A 21,260-nucleotide genomic window follows, 5' to 3' on the forward strand; every position below is an offset into this window, starting at 1 on the left:
GGAACCCTCAATGTCAGAGCCTGACCTCACCTCTCCGAAGCCTAACCTGACTTGCCCCTGGAGTCCCACCACCCACCCAAACCAGTGGGTCGGGGACTGAGATGTCCATCAGACTCCGAAACAGACATTAACGTCTAAACCGCTGTACAAATCTCGGACTTCTAGACTAGGCGAAGGTGTTGCCTTCCTCCGCTTCACAACCTCGCTGTAGTCTCCATAGTAACAGCGAGGGAGGCCGGGAGAACGCCTAACAACCCGCCCCCACGCTAGACTGACCAATGGTTCCGTGGGTTACCTAAGAGATGGTGTGATTGACAACAGGGTGGGACGGGAGGCGGAGCCAGGACTGCCTCGATCCAATCGAACTTGAGGCCGGTCTCGGGTCCAATAGCACCCACCAATCGGAAGGCGTAACGGAGTGCGACGTGCCCACCCACCACGGTTAGCGTTGCCTGGAGGCGCTGCTGTTGTAAGCAAATGAGAAGGAGGCTAGGCGTTGAAAGAGCGGCGCTGATTAGCGAATCTGGAATCACCTGGATGAAAGCCCACTTGTGATTCGTCACAAGTAGACCGAAGCCCCTGTGGGCTGGAACGGGCCGGACAGTGAGGTGTGAGTAGGGGACCCGGGAGAGGGAGGGCCAGGTGAGGGGGAGACGAGGAAAGTTGTGGGGGCGTGGGGTGCTGCCGCGAAGGGAGAATGGCGGAGGCTGGGGCTGGGGAGGCTAGAAGATGCCGCGGGCGGATGGCTCTGCGCAGACTCTCAGACCACCCTTACCGCCGACCTGCTCCCAAGGCCCGGCGGCTAATAAACACTTAATTGGGGCTGAGAAAGAAGGGATGCTTTCTTTGTCGTGCTCCTAAGAAAGTGAATGTCAGTGTCTGATTCAAATACCTATGACCGAGACCGTAGTCTCTCCAGTTACTGCGAGGTAGCCCGGCGAACATTCTGATGAGACCCGGGGGCGACGTTTTCCTGCCGCCAGTTTGAACGAGCCGCAGGGCTGGGGAGAGACGCTAGAGCCCGCGTTCCGGGGTGCTGACTCCAGCGCTGGAGTGCTGCTGTCCGGGGAGCGCCTGGGGAGGTAGCTTCCAGACGGCCCGCACGCGGCCCGGGAAAGTGGGTGGAAGGACGGGTCTGGATCCACTGGATCCCGTTTTTTCGCAGTGCGTTAGGACCTGAGGCCACATCGATGGCATTTACGTAGCTCCACAATGGATTTCTCCCAGGCTTGCATTTTACTTAATTACAAAGGTAGAAGCATTATCCTAGTACATTAAAATTCAAACCGTAGTGAAATGTTCACTGTAGAAAAATGTATGTGCGATATCCGCCCCCCCCTCCCCATTATATTTGAAGGTTTGGAATGGTTATAAAGGAAAGTGGAAAGAAATCCTGAAGAAGGGCCATTCATTCCTGTAATCTCTGTTTTCTGCTGCCTTCAAGGTCTTGAGTCTGAAAATGTAGGAATGGGTTAGATATCTAGCTCCCACCACCAGCCCCACTAGGACCAACTTACCTTACCCTCCACGGAATCCACATTTGTACCCGACTGTAAGTCATCTCCTAATGGCCATTAGTATACTCACGCATGATGGACAGCCATGGCGAGCTGTGTATTTTTAATCGACTGGGCTGTATGCATGAATGTATGCCTCTCTCAGTTTTCTCTGAGAGCTGTGAGAAACGGTATGTAGAACTAACAATAAATGAGTGAGCAGTGCACTATACAGACCTCTAAAAGTTTGGGACGATCTCTTCCCAAAGAAAGACCTCACAGTAGGAGCACAAAGGGGGGAAATTGGCCCTGGGGTTGCTCTGGTTGTCAGCTACTAAACAGGGTGTTCAAATGGAGACATTTCTTTATTCTGACTCTAGTCCACCTGCTTTAAATGCCACAGACTTAAATGGACTTACTCTGGAAAGCAAGTTGGCTAAACCATCTGTTCTCAAAGAAGGTTTGGAAAAGTCCTGGACATGTATCCAAAACACCATTGTTTTAATTTTTTAATCATATTTACTCAATAATTTAGCTATTCCACTATGAGAAATAATCATTAGTATTATTCCCACACAGAATTAACAAGATAAAATGACCAGATGTTCACATCTTTCCCACAGCAGCACTCTATACCATATCCAGGCTTCCCTTTCCATGCTTAGCCAGAAAATGTACACAGTTTGTTTATAAAGTGATGAACCGCATTCTTTTTTTTTTTTTTTTAAGATTTTATTTATTTACTTGACAGAGAGAAATCACAAGTAGATGGAGAGGCAGGCAGAGAGAGAGAGAAAGAGGGAAGCAGGCTCCCTGCCGAGCAGAGAGCCCGATGCGGGACTCGATCCCAGGACCCCGAGATCATGACCTGAGCCGAAGGCAGCGGCTTAACCCACTGAGCCACCCAGGCGCCCCGATGAACCGCATTCTTAGAAGAGCTTGGGGATAGTTGTCTCATTACTTTAAAGCCATGCCACATATGGATTCCCAGTGTCTCATAAACCTTTAATATTCCATGGGGGATTGAAGGGCCTTGTTTCTAATGGTACCAACTTCGACCACCACTTGCCTTGTATTCTAGGCGTTAGAGTTGGTCCAAGTTTTACAAGTTATTTCTATAGTTTATCCCAAACATCGGCAATTAAACTTGACTAGTTATCTTGTTAGGATAGTGCCATCAGCACAGTCAACCAAGCAGGAAACCTGAGTCATCTCTAATACCTTTTCCCTTGACTCCTTTCCATTTCCACAGCTAAGACTGAAGGCCAGACCCTCATCATCCCTTATCCAGAGAGTCCCCTATTGGTCCCCAATCTGGTCTCTGATCTCAATTCATATGCACTGAGCCTCCAGCTACCTCTTTAAAAATTAAGAATTCTCTGAAGAATTTCATAAATCGAGACTATTATACTGGCTAGTATAACAGATACCTATGCCCTACTAACTAGCTTAAACAAACATGAACATTTTGGCACATCTGCTCAAGTTTTTTCTTTTAAAGAAACAAAACATCACTGATTGAATTAAGATCCTTCTGTTCTCTTTTCTGGCCCCATTTGCTTTCCTTTGGAAATTGTTGTGCATCATTCATGCCCATGTATTCTTTTTTTTTTTTTTTTAAAGATTTTATTTGACAGGGGCGCCTGGGTGGCTCAGTGGGTTAAGCCGCTGCCTTCGGCTCAGGTCATGATCTCAGGGTCCTGGGATCGAGTCCCGCATCGGGCTCTCTGCTCAGCAGGGAGCCTGCTTCCCTCTCTCTCTCTCTGCCTGCCTCTCTGCCTACTTGTGATCTCTGTCTGTCAAATAAATAAATAAAATCTTTAAAAAAAAAAAAAGATTTTATTTGACAGACAGAGATCACAAGTAAGCAGAGAGGCAGGCAGAGAGGAGGAAGCAGGCTCCCTGCTGAGCAGAGAGCCCTATGCAGGGCTCGATCCCACAACCCTGAGACCATGACCTGAGCCGAAGGCAGAGGCTTTAACCCACTGAGCCACCCAGGCGCCCCATGCCCATGTGTTTATATTTGTACAATATATATGCATTTTGTAAACAATACGTCACTTTTTAAAGATTTATTTATTTTTTTGAGAGAGAGAGAGCTTGTGTGAGAGAGTACAGGGCGGGGAGGGAGGCAGAGGGAGGGAGAAAGAGAAACTTAGGCAGACTCCACACTGAGCAGAGACTACTGAGCAAGAGCCCTACGAAGAACTCGATCTCAGGACCGAGATGACAATGTGAGCTGAAACCAAGAATCAGATGCTTATTTGCGCCACTGAGTGGCACAATCGGTTACTTTCATTACTTTCTTAATTTTGAAAATACAAGTGGTATCACACTGTGGGCTTCATTTTGTAATTTGCTTTTATCACTCAACATTGTTTTGGAGATAACATTCATATCAATACAGATAGCCAAGTTCATTTTAAGTGTTCATGATGAGTATATAATATTGTGTCCATTCCCTTATTGATAGACCTTTTGTTTTTTTCCAGATGTTTTGCTCTTTTGAAAAAAAAAATACTGCAGTGAACATCCTTGTACATGTCTCTTTATGCAAGAGTTTTTCTGGAGTGTTGGTTCTCCAAGGGGATGGTACCGCCCTGTAGGTCATTTTGGAATTTGTGAGAGCACATTTGGTTATTGTTGTGATTTAGAAACACTACTTGGGGTTTACAGAGCAGGGCTGGGGATGCTAGATTGCCGCAAAGAATTGTCCTGCATCATTTTCAAGTGTCCCACAGGATCCTCATTTCCAATCTCAGCCTAGAACCTAACTCCATTTTTCATATAAACATAATGTATTCTTTGGCACAGTGTGACATAGTAGAATTTCCAGGAATGCAACTCAAATGTAAATCAAGGGGAAATTATACTTACTTGTGTTTTGGAACTTTCACAAGAGTTGTTCATCACTTGAGAAAATCACAGAGCTGAAGGCAGCCCAGCTCGTGGTATTTGAGTTGCCACACAGCACACCTGCATGGGCCCGCATTTGTAGCTTTGCGCTCATGAGGATTCTAAGTTTAGGTGCAAGCATCTGACTGCTGTACTTCATTATATATTCTGGTGTAGTCAGCCTGAACATTTGTATATTTAAACATATGCTGTTTTATTATGAATTACTTTCCATTTAAAATTGGCTTGTATATGACATAAAGTAGAGGTCGAGGATGACTGCTTTCTGATTGGATAATCATTTGTCCCAACACCATCCAGGAAATCCTTTACCTGCTGAATCAGAACCAACTCTGTCCTATACCAAGTTTTCATAAATGCATGGATCTGTTCCTGGGCTCTCTGTTTTATTCCACTGATCCATGTGTCTTTATGCCATATCACACTGTTTTAATTACCTTGGTTTTATAATGTGTCTTGCGGCAGTTGGTAACAAGAAAGGCAAGTCTCCATCCTAGTTCTCAAAATTGTTTTCGCTATTCTTGGGCTTTTGCTCTTGCATATGAATTTGGGATACGTTTTCAAGTTCCATGAGCTCCACAAAAAATTATTTTGAGATTTTGGTTAGAATTGCATTGAATTGATGTTGAGATCTTTTATTATTGAACCGTCCCGTCCAAGAATGTTGGTGATTTCTCTACTCTGGTTATTCTATTCAGGCCTTTAAAGAAAAATAGCTTTGGGGGTGCCTCGGAGGCTCAGTCAGTTGAGTGTCCGACTCACAGTTTTGGTTCAGGTCATGATCTCAGGGTCATGAGATCAAGCCCTGCCTTGACCTCCTCACTCAGCACAAGGTCTGTTGTCCATCTCCCTACCCCCGTGTGAGTTCTCTCTCTCTCTCTCATAGACAGATAGATAGATAAATAGATAAATAAATAAATAAATAAAATATTTTTTAATACGTTTGAATAAAGTTTAGCAATTTTTGCTGTAAAAATCTTACATCTTTCTTTGTATTTATTCCTACTTATACCAGAAATATACACATCTTTCTACTATGAAAGTTTCAAATACATTCAAAAGTATAAAAAATAGTATAGCAAACACTCATGTACTCATGATCCAGCTTCAACAGTTATTGCGTGACCCGTCCTATTTCACGTTAACCCCCTTCACCTTTCCCTGGATAATCCTAAAGTTCCCGGACATATATTATCGGTGGTATGTCTGTGCATGTCTATATGTATGTTGTAATCTTTTAGCAGTGTAGCCACAGTGTCATCACATTTTTTTTTTTTTTTAAATTTTACTCATTTGGGGGGGGGGAGAGAGAGAGAAAATGCATGTGGATGAGCATGAGTGAGGGGAGGAACATTGGGAAAAGGACAGGCAAGACTCTAAGTGGAGCTTAGAGCGGAACCTGGGGCTCGATCTCATAATCCTGAGATCATGACCAGAGCCGAAACCAAGAGTCAGCCACTTAACCCACTGAGCCACCCAGACACCCCAATATCATCACATATAAAACAAAATAATAATTCCCTAATACCATCCAAAATGCAAATACTGTTCATAGTTCCCCAGTTGCCTCATGAAAGGTTTTTGATGTTTGGTTTCTTGGAATCAGGGTTCCATTTACCCCATATCTTTGTCAACACTTGGTGGTGTTACCTTCCCCAGAGCAAAATAATAACCAAGAATTTAACTTTGAACTGCCCTTTCTCATCTTCCATGTAACTGTTGATAAATGTTTTCGCTCTTCCTTATTTTGTTTTAATTGTTGAAGTGTAATTGACATACAGTTTCAGGTGTACAACATATGGAATCTCTCTGACATACTTATTTTATAACTGGAAGTTTATACCTTCGTGGCCATTCTGGTGGGTATCTGGTGGGTACTGCAGGGTGGTTTTCATTTCAGTTTCCTGATGAGTAATGGAGTTGAGCACCTTTCACATCTTTATGGGCCGTTCATATATTCACTTTAAGTTTCTGAAAGAGGTATATTAAAATCTCCGCTAAATTTGTGGGTTTGTCCATTTATTGCAGTGATTCCTTTTGACTTTACATATTTTAAAATTTTGTCTTGGGTTTATATTTGTCCTGAGTTGGTTTTCTGTTTGTTTGTTTTTTGGGGGTTTTTTTTGTTCAGTTTTCTTGTTGGGGACTGTCGCTCTTAATACCTTTGAAAGCTTTCCATTCTATTTTGTTTGATACTAATATTGCTTCACCAGATTTTATTTTGTTTGGTTTGGCTTTTTTAAAATTGTGGTAAAACACACATACCTTGAATTCACCATCTTAACCACGTTAAATGTTTGGTTAAGTAGTCTTAAGGATATTCACATTGTTGTGCAAGGGATCTCTGGAACTTTTTCATTTTACAAAACTGAAACTCTGTATCTGTTGGACAACATCCTCCCATCTTCCCCTTTTCCCCCTTGTTTTTGTTTTATTTGTATTTGCTCTTTCAGTTTCTTTATCAGTTGCCTTTTTTCAGTATCTCTTTCATTATTCTTTCCATGCAAAGAGCCGGTTTAAACAACATCCAGTATGAAAATCTCCTTTAATATTCGAGAATAATCATGTGTGTTTACTTTGATGACTGTTATATTTGGGTTTATTTTACAATCTTGTGTTGTATTTTCTAAGTTCCTTGCTTTTTCTTTGTTTCTCTCCCCTCTTGCCTTCTGCCCTCTTTATTTTTTTCACTCTATTAGTGTGGAAGTTATTTACCCTGTTTCTGTTATTTGGTGTTCACCTATATGTTTTTTAACATGCAGATTTAGTTTAACAAAGCCTACAGGTGATCATTAACTGGCATCTCTTCCAGAGCAAAATAATTACCAATAATTTCACTTGGAACTGCCTTTCTCATCTTCCACATAACTGTTGACAAATATTTCAGCTCTTCCTTGTTTTTATTTTCTTTATTATTAAAGTATAATTGGCATACAGTGTTATATTAGTTTCAGGTGTACAACACATTGAATCTCTGTGACTTATTGTGTAACTGGAAGTTTGTACCTTTTAATCCTCTTTAGCTACCTTATCTATATCCATTCCTCCATCCATGGACACTTAGGTTGCTTCCATATCTTGGCTAGTGTAAATAATGCTGCAATAAACATAGGCTGCTCAGATTAGTGTTCCCATTTTCTTTGGGTAAATTCCCAGTAATGGAATCACTGAATCATATCACATTTCTATTTTTAATTTTTTGAGGAACCTCCATACTGTTTTTCAAGTGGTTGTACCAATTTACGTTCCACCAGTAGTGTATGAAGGTTTCTTTTCTCCACATCCTCACCAACACTTGTTCTTTCTTGTCTCTTTCTTGTCTAGCCATTCTGACTAGTGTAATATCTCATTGTGATTTTGATTTGCATTTCCCTGATGATGAATGATGTTGAGCATCTTTTCACGTGTCTGTTGGTCATCTGAATATCTTTGGAAAAATGTTTCTTCAGAACCTCTACCCATTTTTTCATCAGATTGGTTTTTGGTGTTGAGTTGTAGAAGTTCTTTATGTATTTTTGGGTATTAACTCCTTATGGAAAATACCATTTGCAAATATCTTTTCCCATTCACTAGGTTGCCTTCTTGTTTTGTTGATTGTTTCCTGGGTCGTGCAAAAGCTTTTTATTTTGGTGGAGTCCTAAATAAATTTTGGTGGAGTTTATTTTTGCTTTTGGTTCCCTTGCCTGAGGAGACATATCCATATTGTGTTGCTATTGTTCTTCTTTGTTTTTAACTCCTCAAACAATTAGCCCTTCTTTTCATTACAGAAGTCTTTACTATCAGTATTACCCAGTATTTTTCTTACCGTCCCTCCTTACATTTCATGCCTACTTTCTTGGTTCATTTTCATTCTTGCTCAAGTATAGCTATGAGAGCCATTTCACTCCTTTTATGTCCAACCCAAATTTATTTTATACCCACTCTAGTGGGAGCCTTGCCCGCTGACTTGTGTGGCATCCCTACCAAGAGGTTTCAGTTGTCTCTGCCGGGATCCCACGAGTTTCTCACTTTGAGATTGGTTTTATGTAAATCTTCCTTCTCAAGATTCCCATACCGCTTTGGTAGTATGATTTGAACCCCGCACTGGCATGTGGTGTTGGCTTGGGATTCAGATTTCTCTTGGGTTAGTCTGTTTTTCACTCACGGCCTAAGGTACTTGGCCAACTTTCTTCCAACAGAGTCAGTAGCAAATGTTCTAGTCCCTGTTTCAAAGACAACTAAGCCCTTTCTGGGTTTATCTTTATGCCTTGTTTTTCATTCAGTTCTCTGTGTCGTAGGTCTGAGACCTCATCTGTTCAGGAGGGACCACTCCATGGGTCTGCAGCTGGTTTTAGTAACCCTGTAGACCTTTGGGCTCAGCTCCTGCTCACCACTCAGATTCTGATATGTGCTTTCATTTATGATACTTAAGGATTTTCCGTTATTGCTTCCGAGCTCTGCTGTGTATTGAGTTCTTTTTGCGTAATTTTACAAAGCATTTCTATGTGTCCACTGTTGTGCGAGGTGCTTCCCGTGTTAGGGCTGTCCAGCATATTGGCCAGAAATTGCAATCCTCTTGCTAACGTTAAATATCAGCCCTTCATTCGATTTCTGTGGATTTGTTAGCACTGCTTCATTTATTCATCCAACAAATATTTCTTGTTTATTATACCTGTGGTAAGAACTGGGGATACTGTGGGAAGCAAGATATAAAATCTCTGCCCTCTTGGAGTTTGCTATCCTGGTTGGAGACATAGAAAGTAAACCGGTAAATAGTAAGTTAAAAAAGTGAACTACAGTTTGTGAAATGGACCCTGAAGGAAATAAGGAGTGATGGAGGGTAATTGTTCGGGGTGTTCCTTTAACCAGAGCCATGAGGGAAGACCTTTATGAGGAAGGCACATTTAAAGCTGAGATCAGACAGATGAGGAGAAGCCAGTCCCACAAATAGTGGAAGGTTCGTGGGGCTTGTGGATTAATTCCAGACAGTGGAAACAGCAAGTATAGGGACCCAGCGGTAGGGAAACTCTTGGCACTTTAGAGTTATTGGGGTAATACTGTGCGCTCTAATGAGGGGGGTGCCCCAGATAGATTAGAGAAGCAAGTGAGAGCCCAGTCCACCTGCTGCCACTCCTCTCTCGGCCTACCCCTCCCCGTACCTGTCGTCTTACCACATGGATTCTTTCCCAAATGGGCCTATGGGAAGTCATCTCCTCATTGAGGCCCTTCTCCTTTTGCACTGCTCAGCTCCCACTTTGTCCCACTTTGTATGCTGTCTCCTTATCAGAGTGCGGCATGGATAGCTGTTTACATGACAGTGTTCCCCAGTGGGCCTGCAGCTTCTGTCAGAAGATACATCTTATCTGCCCTTGTGATCCCCAGACCGTGGCACAGTATAGATGTTGACTGAATAAATGTTTGTTTGTTTGGCAGTTTATGCCCAGGGCTTCCTTTCCAAACTTTCCAATGCCTTTATGACAGAACTTCTCATAGATAATAATTTTTGTGGTATTTAAACCATCACGGTAAAGAAAACCATGAACTGAGGAGGAATTTATTTGCTTAAGATTTGTCTCTGATACTGAAGTGGAAAATCAGGCATGCTCTAGACTCAGTGGAGTGGGTGGCCCACTGAGTGATGGCCCCTCAAAAGATCGTGCCCACATCCTAATCCCTGGAACCTGGGAGCATGACCTGATGGAGAAGGAGGGTCTTTGCAGACGTAACTGAGGATCTTGAGAGGAGAACAAACCAGATTCTTTGGGTGGACACTAAGTCCACTACAAGTGTCCTCATAAAAGACAGAGGAGGAAGTGACAGAGACACAAAGGAGAAGGCCATGGAAAGATGGAAACAGAGATTGGAACTATGCAGCTGCAAGCCAAGCAATGCCTGGCCCTCCAGATGCTGGAATATCCTGGAAGCATTGTCCTGTAGAGCCTCTAGAGGCAGCCCAACCTGGCAGGCCCCTTGATTTCAGATTTCTGGCCTCCAGTACCGTGACAGGATACCGTTCTATTGTAAGCCACTGGTTTGTGAATACATAGCCCTTTGCATGACGCCTCACTTACGTGTTCTGTGACACGGCTATAGTAAGACCTACTTCAGACACCTGCGGCCATGAGTAAATGAAATGTATTTGTAAGATACTTAGCACTCCGTGAATGCTCAAATACAGTGAGGCTCCTTTCTTCTTCATCGTCCTTGTCTTCTTCAAGGGCTTAGGAGTTTGCTTCCTTTGGTGAAGAAAATCTCAACGACATAGGGGGACATTTCTGTGTTATGATTGTCTGGGTCTCTCTTTTCTTTTCTTTCCCTCCCTCCCTCCCTCTCTCCCTTCCTAAGATTTTATTCATTTATCTGTCAGAAGGATAGCAAGGGAGCACAAGTAGGGGGAGCAGCAGGCTGAGGGAGAAGCAAGCTTCTCGCTGAGCAAGGAGCCCAATATGGGGCTTGATCCCAGGACCCTGGGATCACAACCTGAGCTGAAGACAGATGCTTAACCGACTGAGCCACCCAGGCATCCCAGGATTTCAGTTTTCTAAATCCTCTGAAGGGACTGGACTTCCCCCAAAGATCTGTACCAGTTAATCCTGCCATCACATCAGTCATCAGAAGTTCATCAGACTGAGTTCAGACTTTCTGTACTTGCATTTGTCTGAACACCCTCACGCATACCGGGAGAGGGAGGAAGACAGGCAGAACTGGCGCAGGGGGTGTGTGGGGTGCAGCGCTCACACTTCTTCTCCCCCACAGATGGCTGGCACCGTGCTAGGGGTGGGGGCCGGTGTGTTCCTCTTGGCCCTCCTCTGGGTACTGGTGCTGCTGCTGTGTGTGCTGTTATCCAGAGCCTCTGGGATAGCCAGGTAAGGCCTTCTCTCCAGCTGGGAGTCCAAGGTAAAAGCAATTAGAACTGAAATCGCTGATGTTCGTGAAACTGTTAGAATCCAGAAGATCATTTTTGTAATTACTGGCAGTTTGAATGAGTTGCATTTTAACCCGTTATTATAAGCACTGACTGCGTTATTTATGCTCTGACGCAGAGGTGAGAGGAGAAAGGAAATGGTGTTTTCTAGCTCTCACTGTTGAGGCGATGGGGTGGGACAGAAGAGACAAAAAGGGAATCCGCATTCGCTGCCTGTTGAACTTCTTGGGAGGGTGTATGTATGTGTGTTTCTGAATTGTTCCGACTTAGGGCACTTGCTTGGTCCAGTCCCTGAGGCTCTGACTTGGGCATGGGGACACTGCAGACGTGCTGATGGCTTAGGCTGGCTCTCTTTAGGACACTGGCCTCAGTACACAGACCACGCCCACACTTCAGAGCTGTGCTATGGCCAGACCGTGTCCAGATGAAGCAGCGAGCAATGTAATTTGCCAAAGTCTTCCAGCTAAAGACAGAGAAGTTGAGAAGAGAGAAGGGCTGCTTTGATTGTTCATGATTATGAACATACAGAGGCAAAATAAAAAATACCCATTCTCATTCTTAAGAATTTGGGATTACCAGGCATCAACAGGAATGCATCCAGTTGGGGGCCTGTCCAAAAAGAAGGGCTCTGGGCTGAAGGGGAGAGATTTCTAAATTCTCCGGACAGCGTGGGCAGCAGGGCTCTGGGCCTTGTTAAGAGACTGAAACTTAGAATATTGGCTCCAGGGAAAAGCTGCTCCAGACCTAACTGAAGAGAGAGGAATCTGTAAACCATGCTCGTAACATTCTGTCTTTGGACCCCAGGTTCTCTGTCGTTTTCGTGTTCTTCGGTGCTCTGATCGTCACGTCGGTTCTGCTGCTCTTTCCCCCGAGCCGGTGAAGTCCCAGCCCCTGAGGTAGAAACAAAGGTACAACTACTGGCTTTATTTCGCCTCCTGAGTCATAACTCTTGTCTGCCTTGATCTACACCTTCATCTTGCCCTGAGCTGCTCCCCCTGTGACAGGCCAGCTGAAATGTGATAGAAGCGTAAAGTTAACATGAGAGGGGGATAGCTTGGAGGGAGTTTTACATTCCCCTGTCCTTTCACCCGGGACAAAAATCTCACTGTGATTCACACGTGCAAACCATGGGGCAGTTATTTGCCTGATTCGATGCCTGCTGGTCATTAAGCTGCACAAGCAGTGTGTTCGAGAGCCACCTGACACTGTGGGGGCTGGAGATGAGAAAATGAGTTCAGAGTAGGAACAGGGTCTGGCCCTGAAGTGCAGGTGTCCCCATCCCGGTAGTTTGGGCGCAGAAACCCAAATCCTGGCCAAAGTGTATGCGGTGCCTTGGGCGTGCTGAGCGGCCTGCTGAGCGGCGTGCTCGCCCGTCTCCGTGTGTTTGATTCCTCCACCTGTGCTCTGAAGGGACAACTCTCCATAGAGAAGGTAGGTGGGGAGAGAGCATTTCTGTGGAAAGCATAGGTTGTGGAGACAGCTGAATGCGGTACTGACTACCATCTGGGGGATCAGCTGGCCTGCGTTCCTGGAACCCCATCAACCTGCGCCCACCTCTCTAGAGGGATAATTACCATCTCCCTCAGAGTCCTTCTGGAGACCTCACCTGTCGGCTTCACTCCTTCCTGGGGCACTTCTTATCTCCCATTACTCCTTCTAGCAGTTTCTTTCCTCTCAACTTCCCATTTGCATTTTTTAAAGTGGTAATGATGACATTAACTCACTTTTTTTTTTGTTGGGGGAGAAGGAGATGGGGAAGGGGAAGAGGGAGAGGGAGAGAGAAGAAATCTGAAGCAGACTCCCCACTGAGCTCAGAGCCTGCTACAGAGCTCAGTCCCACAACTCTGAGATGACCTGAGCCGAAATCAAGAGTTGGATGCTCAACTGACCAAGCCACCCAGGTGCCCCATCTAACATTTTCAAGGGATTTCTCTGTGTGAGGTTGTTTGCTAAGCACCTTGTTTGCATTATCTCACTTAAACCTAAGATAACCCTAAATTGTATGAAGTAGGTACTATTATTATCCCCAATTTATAGGTTAGGACACCGAGGCTATAAGAGGTTAAGTAACTTGCCCAGGGTCATATACGTATGGGAAGAGTCAGAGCAGGGATTCAAGCTGAGGTCTGTCTGCAAAACCTTCACTGTTGGGGACTCATCAGAATTTTGGGGGCCATCACAGAGAGTTCATGGGTGAGCATCGACAGTAGACCACAGTATACAGAATTATACAACTTCCTGACTACAACTGGCACACCTTTATAACTCTGTCTACAACTAATCATGGCAAAAGGAAGGAATTTCGTTCTGAAAAGTCCATGGGACGTAATACCACGCACGTAAGGAATCGTTTCCATACGTGTCAGGGATTTTGGTCAGCATTTGAAAACCACTCTGTTGGTGCAAATACCAAGTGTTGGGGCCAGGAATAGACTCCTGCCTCCGTTTCCCTGTCGGAGAGGGGACGGGTGAGGAAGGGCCATATCTCTGGATGGCTGTGGATGTGAATATTGGAAGAAGGGCACAGAGAACACACTGTTTTGAATTCAGTCCTTCTATCCTCTGTCCTACGAGTTGCAGACCCAGGAGACAAGAAGGAGGTTTGAGCAAAATATGTCCGTCAGCGAGGCCAACAGAATTGGTGTTTTCATTTTCAGGGTTTGAGCACTGGCCCCTGCAGCAGCCTGGCTCGATACTGTATCAATAATACATGACCTGGGCCTTCGGCACCCAAGGCCTGCTAATTGGCTAATTAAAAAGTGAAACGTGTCAAACGAGCAAACATGTAGCCCGCGAGAGACTTGTTCGGTACTGGAGCCAAGGTCAAAGTTATGTTAAAGCTGTTTTATCAAACTGACCTTTGTTGTAAGTTGGCTGTTGGGGTAATCTCTGGAGCAGCCCTTTTCTTCTTGGTATCTTGGGATCTCGGTGATCAGAGCAGTGCGAGGACTTGGCAGGTCCTCCGTGTCACACCATTGTATTAGCTTCCTGTTGCCGCTGTAACAAATCACCACCGACTTCGTGGCTTACAACACAGACAGATTATCTTACAGTTCTGTGAGTTAGGAGTCGAAACACAGTCGCCCTGGAATAGAGTCAGGGGTTGGCAGGGCTGTCTTCCTTCCTGGAGGTTCTGGGGAAGAATTTGTTTCTTTGTCCTCTCAGCTTCTAGAGGCTGCCTTTGGCTAGCGGCCCCTATGCTCTGTCCTCAGAGCCAGCAAGGTGACCTCTCGCCGACTCTACTTGCATCTTTCCCTCTCTTTCTTTGACCTTCTCTTCTGCCTCCCTCTTCCAGGTTTAAGGACCCTTGTGATTACACTGGGCCCACCTGGATTAGAGAATCCAGGTTAATCTCCCTATTTTAAAGGTCACCCATTAGCAACCTCAATTCCACTGACAACCCTATTTCTCCTTTGCCATGTAACCTAACATATTCACCATTTCTGGAGGTTAGGATGTGGACATTTGGGGGCCATTATTCTGTCTCCCACAATCGCTTCTCAGATATTTTCGGTTCTTTTCCCTTTGGGAAGCTGTGAAGTCACCCCATTACTTGGTTCGTGTTCCTGCTCCATTAGGTCCATTAGATTAATTTGCTTTTTCCTGCCCTGATTTAAGCACCACCATTTGGATCTGGGGAGAGTAGAGCTCTGGCAGCAGACAGTAGACAAGTGGGCAGAGCCAATTCTAAGTGTAGGTTTTGTCAGCAAAAACCAGCAGCTTTGGGGCTTCAAGTATGATCGGTTGCCAGGCAGCCAGCTGGATGGTTTGGGGCTCGTTATCTGTCCTCTCAACATTTTAATATCTCAGGCAAATGGCCATTTAGCCTAAGCCTTGGAGTGCTGGATTATGAATGGTAGGGTCCAGGACTCTTGTGATGACAGTTCTAAAGAATCACCTTTCCATTTTAAAAAGGAACCCTCTGGAATCGGCAGTGGGTTGATGATTTGGGGGCTTGATCTTGGATATATGGGGGTTATTATACCATCATCTTTTTATATGCGTTTAAAATTCTCCATAACAAAAAATTTAACAACAAAAAAGAGCTTTTCTAAGACCAAGCAAGCAAGCTCCTCATGAACTCTTTCAGATAACTGATTTCAGAACATAAAAGAGCTCATCCAAGGTCTTCACAGTGTTCGTGAACCTCCTCTTAAATTGAGCCATATTTTTCCCTGTACTTCATTAATCTTGTCTTTTTCTTGTGTTTCTGGCACAGAGTTAAGGTTCTTTCCTAATGGTTTACAGAGGAGACTCAGAGCAGAATGTTACTGGAAGTCACAAATGCAGACAGACTCTGGGCTCACTCATCAAAGGTTTCAGATGAGCAAAAGCAGGGGGCTGGAGTGACCGTAATTTCATTTTTGATGTTTCTCTCCACAGATTGTGGATTCCTTTTTCATTGGCCGCTATGTCCTGCTGGCTTTCCTCACTGCTGTCTTCCTTGGAGGCCTCTTTTTGGTTCTCATTCATCATGTCCTAGAGCCAATCTACGCCAAACCACTGCGGTCCTACTGAGCACTGTTCTGGAAAACCAGGACCCTGTTTTGTCCTTCACGTTTGATGTCACCGGTGAGCGGAAAGGTACTGTTCAGAGCCTTGTTTGGACAGCCGTCATGCCTTAAGGTCAGGGAAATATCCATGTACAACTAGGACAAATCCCTTGAATCCTGGCTTCCAGAAATGGGGTTGCAAAATTGGCCCTGTGGAGACGATTCCCACCATCTTCAGAGGGATGTTGCGGTCTTCTTCACACTCGTTCCTCGGGTTTTCTGTCTGTTTTGAAAGGGAAGAAGTAACAGGGATCTACTTCCAGTAGAGTTTCAATCAAGACATCAGTAAATGGATTTGGGGAAAATGAGCACTTTGGCTTCTACTGTCCAAGAGACGGAAGAATCTCATCTTTTTGATAATACCCAAGATTCTTAGTTAAAAGGGTGGGATCATTGGGAAAGGAAAGGCACTCGAAGTTCAAAAGCTTATTTTAATGTGATGAGTTGGAAGACTTAACCAGGTGTTGGTTGTTGACCGTGTGCATATGGCACCACAGAACCTGTACAGGCAACAGGTATACCTTCCCTCTGCTCTAGTAAAGCAATAACCAACCAAAGGACTGGCTTTCACTTCAGACTCTTGGCTACAGCTTTCTCAATCTATATTCTATATTTCAAATTTATTTGGGGATTAAAGGAAGGATACGGAAGTGTTGGTTGGTTTGTCTTGTTGCTATAGATCTCTGGATTCTTTCTCTTTCTGAATTTGGTAGCCTTCGTGTGCCTTATTTAATTGTGATAAGAGTCCATTTTGGGTTATGATAATTTCTTTTTAGCTGTGTAGCCTTTTCTCCAAAGCTGGTGAGAAATGTACATTCCTAGGATTAGAAAGAACTTTATACCTTGTGTGAGATCCCCTGCCAACCGAAATTTATTATTAAATGGAGAGCCCCTGGGCTGGTTCCACTTCAGAAGTCTCTTCCTAACTCCCTAGAACTAAATGAAGAAGGATATTCTGGCTTAAAATGAAGAACCAGAAAACAGGATGGAAAGAGAACTTTGAACATGTGTTATAGGCCAACAGTACACTAGTTCCCTTGTAATTCAATGTCTTTAAATTTTACAATATATTTATTGTAATCTGGTTTTAAAGAAGAAAAAAGTAAGGCTTAAAGAGATGAGCTGACTTGCCCAGGTGTCACGCAACAGCTAGCGTGTGCGACCAGGTGTGGCAGACCCTGAGGTCTGTCTCTGACTAGGAAGAAAACACACTGAGCTTTGTGGAGCTTTGACTGAGAGCTCAAGGAAGTCAGGGCCACGTCTCCTTCCCTTTCTGTCCTGGAGCCTGTTTTCAGTGTAGAGATGATACCGCAGTGGGGGCTAAGCTCTAAATTAAAAGAGGAGAGAATGGGTGACTCTGGGGAGTCATGGACTGGTGAGGGCTAGGTGTATTTATTTTTACACTTGAACTGTCTCTATCCTATTCGGTTTGGAAAACCTTTGCAGATAAGGCTTTGTCACAGAACACCTCAAAGGACTAGTCTCTTCATCTGGCCTAGGGCCCACAGGTGAGAACAGAAAGAAGAAACATACCTCTGAGCAGATTGGAGGGGAGAGAGGAGAAAGCAGACACGTGGGGAAAGCGGAGCAAGCAGGTGGTCAGGCTAGGTGCTCTTCTCTAGACATTTGCACTGAAGCTTCCAGGTGCACTGAAGCTGTGTGGAGATGTTGAGCCAGCCAAGTGGAGCCTGGACTCCTCTAATAAGCACAGGCAGCCATTTTTCTCCTCCTGAGAGAGTTGCTGACAGAGCAAGTCTGGGAAGACTTGTAGGTTCTGACCTTGAATCCATCTTTTTTATTCACCAACAAAGGTGTCCGACTATGAGATCAATGGATAATAGCTATGAAGTTTTGGAGGACTACTTACATGAAGAAAAATGTGTTAAGGTTGGAAACTGAAACACCACAGCTTTCTAAAGCATGTGCGTGCACGTGTGTATTTTACACAGATACATAAATGGCTGGTTTGTGTGTTAAGGGCAAAAAATACACTTTCTATGAAGTATTTTAGCGTGGCCTGTCTTCTGTAGATTATTCCCAGTCCATATCGACCAGCTGTGGGGAAATGACTGATAGATTACCCTCTACCTTCATACTCCAAGCAGTCATGGCCAAGCCCCAAAACACCCCCACAGGGGTGGGATAAGAAGCAGAAGGCTTAAAAAATGAATTTACTGAGAGCTCTACACAGGGCACGCCTACAGTGTTTAATATGGCGCCCCTTGGGCTCACTGCCTTCCTGGAGGCGGGGCCTAGAGGTCATCTGAGTGCCCCATTCATCATTCTTTGGTCAGTGGCTTTCAAGCATGCCCGTGCTCTACTGTGCCTTACCCAGAGGGGATCCTGTAGCAGAGAGACTGTGGTGATCCACACTCTTTACAAGGCGGATAGGGAGAGTAAATCAAGAGTGCGCCATGAAAAACAGGTGGTTTCAGAGCCTGGTAAAACCTGACAGAAGCTCCATTAGCAGGCACTATCCCACAACGGAGACGTTGGCCCGGTCCGCTAGGTGGCGCTGCGTGTTATAGTTTAGACGGTCCCTCAAACCAGCAAAACACACACATATTAGGTAGTTTTTAGACAAGTTCCTTAAATTTCTCATATATAAAAATGGAAGTAAAGCTGACATTCTTTGGTGACATGCTGCATTAGCTATTTAATCTAAAAATTCATCAAAATTATTGTACCATCGTTCAGGTCCTAGGAAATGCATAGCCATTAGTTCATGCTTTGTACTGTGTATGCAGCTGGTCACTTCATCCTAACACACGGTGATCCATTTCTCCTTCTGTTCTCTAAGACAACTCTTCCATCAACTCTATCTCATGGCCGCTTCAGTTGAAGCATTTTTATTTTACTTTGATTATTTTCAAACTTTGATTTTTTTTCAAAGTGTAAAGAAACCTGCCGCAATTATTTTATGGAAGAGAAAGAGGCAGAGAGCAGAAGAGATTTTCAGAGTTTCCCAAGTTAATAATGGGGCTCAAACCTGACATCAGGGTTCCTAACATCTCACTCCTCAGACAGTTTAAGGATCGTTTTTGGCTTGCAAGCAACTCCTGATTTCTGTATTGGCTAATATTTTTTGTAGCTATTGGTCCCCCGTCCTTTCTAACCAATATCTTTAAAAAGGTAAGAATTTCCATTACAGAATTTGTAATTAGCACCTAGAGTACAAATAATAAATATTTTGTCATAACTTCTTGTCTTAAACCTTTAAGTATCTGGCTGTTGGTATGTAGGAACAAGTTTCCAGATGTGGGATTCATTCTCACAGGAGCACAGGAACTCAGGGTTGGAAGGAGTTTTTGTAGCTCATAGGATTCGATCTTTAATCTCTATTTCCATCCTAATACCTGGAAATATTCTATTCCTCAGAGGCTGAAATCAGTTTTTATTATATTTACCAAACATGTTCTAAGCATTTTTCTAAATGCTTTGTAAATATTAAATAATCCTCATAAGCAACCATATGAAGTCGGTGCTCTTAATATCCCCGTTTCACCGATCAGGAAGGGGTTTTACTTGCGGTCATTCAGCTCAGGGTTAAACAGGAGTCAGGGTTTGAAGTCAGGTAGTTTGGCTCCAGCCTAAGCTTCTATGTACTTTTATTATTATTTATATTATTTAGTATTTTACTGTGTTGCTCCATTAAAAAAAAAAAAAAAAAAAGAATGAAAAACAAGGGACCAAGGTCAAGCAATATAAATCCAGTTGATAGAAATAGCAAAAAGCCGCAGCTAAGTCGAACGGAAAACCCAGAATGGGGATTGGGCAAGAGTCCAAGACAAAGCAGTTAAAAGCCATGTGGGACCTCAGAGACACCGGCACTCATCCACCGTGTGTTTTTGGTGGGTCTTTGCCTGGTGGACTTTGGCTCCTCCCTGGCTGAGAGGCAGAGTGGGGCCGCCCAGAGGCTGTTTTCCAGGACATACCCAGCTGTCTCTCTCTTAAGCGCTGTCCACCTGGAATGTTTGATACTTGGGTTGGTTTTCAGAGGTGCCAGTGGGAGAACCAAAGCCACAAACCAAGAATGTATTTGTTTCTTGGTCTCTGTTTCTAACAGATCATTATCAGCAGTCGCTGTTTACTCCAGGAAAAAATGCTTCCAGCCCTCCACCCCACCCCAGCACACATCTTCTTGTCTCAGGTTCCTGGGACCTAAGAAAGGACAGTAGGGATCAAAATCAGGACCCAACACCATGAACAGAATGAGAAAGTTACTTTTTTCTGGCTTCCATCACCATGTTGGGTATTGTAAAGAATGTGTCAGGTGTTGCCCTCAGAGAACTTGGGGAAGTCACAGAGGCAGCATTTCCCCGGACCTCAGAGTTACATAGCCATTCCCTACATGTTTCCTTTTAATCTTTGGGGATCTCTTTGGTTTTTCAGTCTTCCAAATGATGTTTCCCCAGGTCTACACTGAGGAACAGGTAATAACTTCCTATTGTTGTAGTAACGAAGTACGACCGAATTAGTGGTTTGGAATGATACAGATTTCTTATCTTAACAGTTTGGGAGGTCAGAAATCTGCACTAGGTTTCACGAGGCTCATATAAAGGTTCTGGAGGCTCTAGGGGAGAATCCCATTTCCTTTCTTTTTCTGGTTTCTAGAGGCTGTCCTTGTGGATTCTGAGCTAGCATACCCTTCGTCTGTCTTCAGAGCCCCATCTTCTAATTTGACCACTGACAGTCTTGCCTCCCTCTTTGATTTATAAGGAGCCTTGTGATTACTCTGGGCCCACGCTGACCACCCAGGATAGTCTCCCCATCTCATGGTGCTTAATCACATCTGTGGTTAACATATTCACGGGCCCTGGGTTTAGGATGTAGACATCTTTGGGGGAGAGGGTGTTATCCTGCCCACCATAAGATCTACGGCCCCACCCTCTGAGCCTAAGTCTTGCTTCGTTTCACCCTCCAGTTTCCATCCTCTCCCCACCTCATGGCTTTATCCCCAAGAGCAATCTCCAGTCCCTATGATGTGCTGAGTCTCCTTTGCCCCAACTTCAGCCTTGCTGAAAGCCTCCGAGTACCAAGGGTTCCCCCTCTTTTCATTACTTCTCTCCTCTCCGCCCCTCCCACCGCAACCGCACACCACCCCAGCCTCCCAATGGCTCTCTAAAGGAGAAATGCAAAGAGTTATTGCTTTTTAATTACAAGTGCTATTGTAACATCTATAAGGAAGAACACTTTAAGCTTAATTGAGACCAAATGTGAAGTTAAATTAAATGAATAACTAATTAACGTAATGCTCCTGCATTAGCCCCAAGTGAGTGCTGAGGCCCAGAGAGAAGGCAGGTAGCAGGCTTCTGGGAACAGTAGGCGCCCAGAGCGGAGGTGGGGCAAGGAACCCGGGGCCTGGGAGACCTGTGCACAGGGACACAGACC

At 44.4% G+C, this 21,260-nt stretch overlaps 1 protein-coding gene across 1 annotated transcript; it reads left to right on the plus strand.

Moving 5' to 3' along the window:
- Positions 1–411: 411 nt before the first annotated feature.
- On the plus strand, positions 412–19,337 carry TMEM218 (transmembrane protein 218). The gene is given in 5 exon segments (XM_004750174.3): positions 412–610; positions 11,148–11,257; positions 12,121–12,178; positions 12,180–12,224; positions 15,700–19,337. Coding segments are annotated over 4 exon segments (348 nt in total). The 5' UTR covers positions 412–610; the 3' UTR covers positions 15,835–19,337.
- The last annotated feature ends 1,923 nt before the right edge of the window (positions 19,338–21,260 follow it).

This window comes from Mustela putorius, unplaced genomic scaffold (genome assembly GCF_011764305.1).
Source record: "Mustela putorius furo isolate JIRA1106 unplaced genomic scaffold, ASM1176430v1.1 tig00000460_pilon_pilon_pilon, whole genome shotgun sequence".
NCBI classification, from domain to species: Eukaryota; Metazoa; Chordata; class Mammalia; order Carnivora; family Mustelidae; genus Mustela; species Mustela putorius.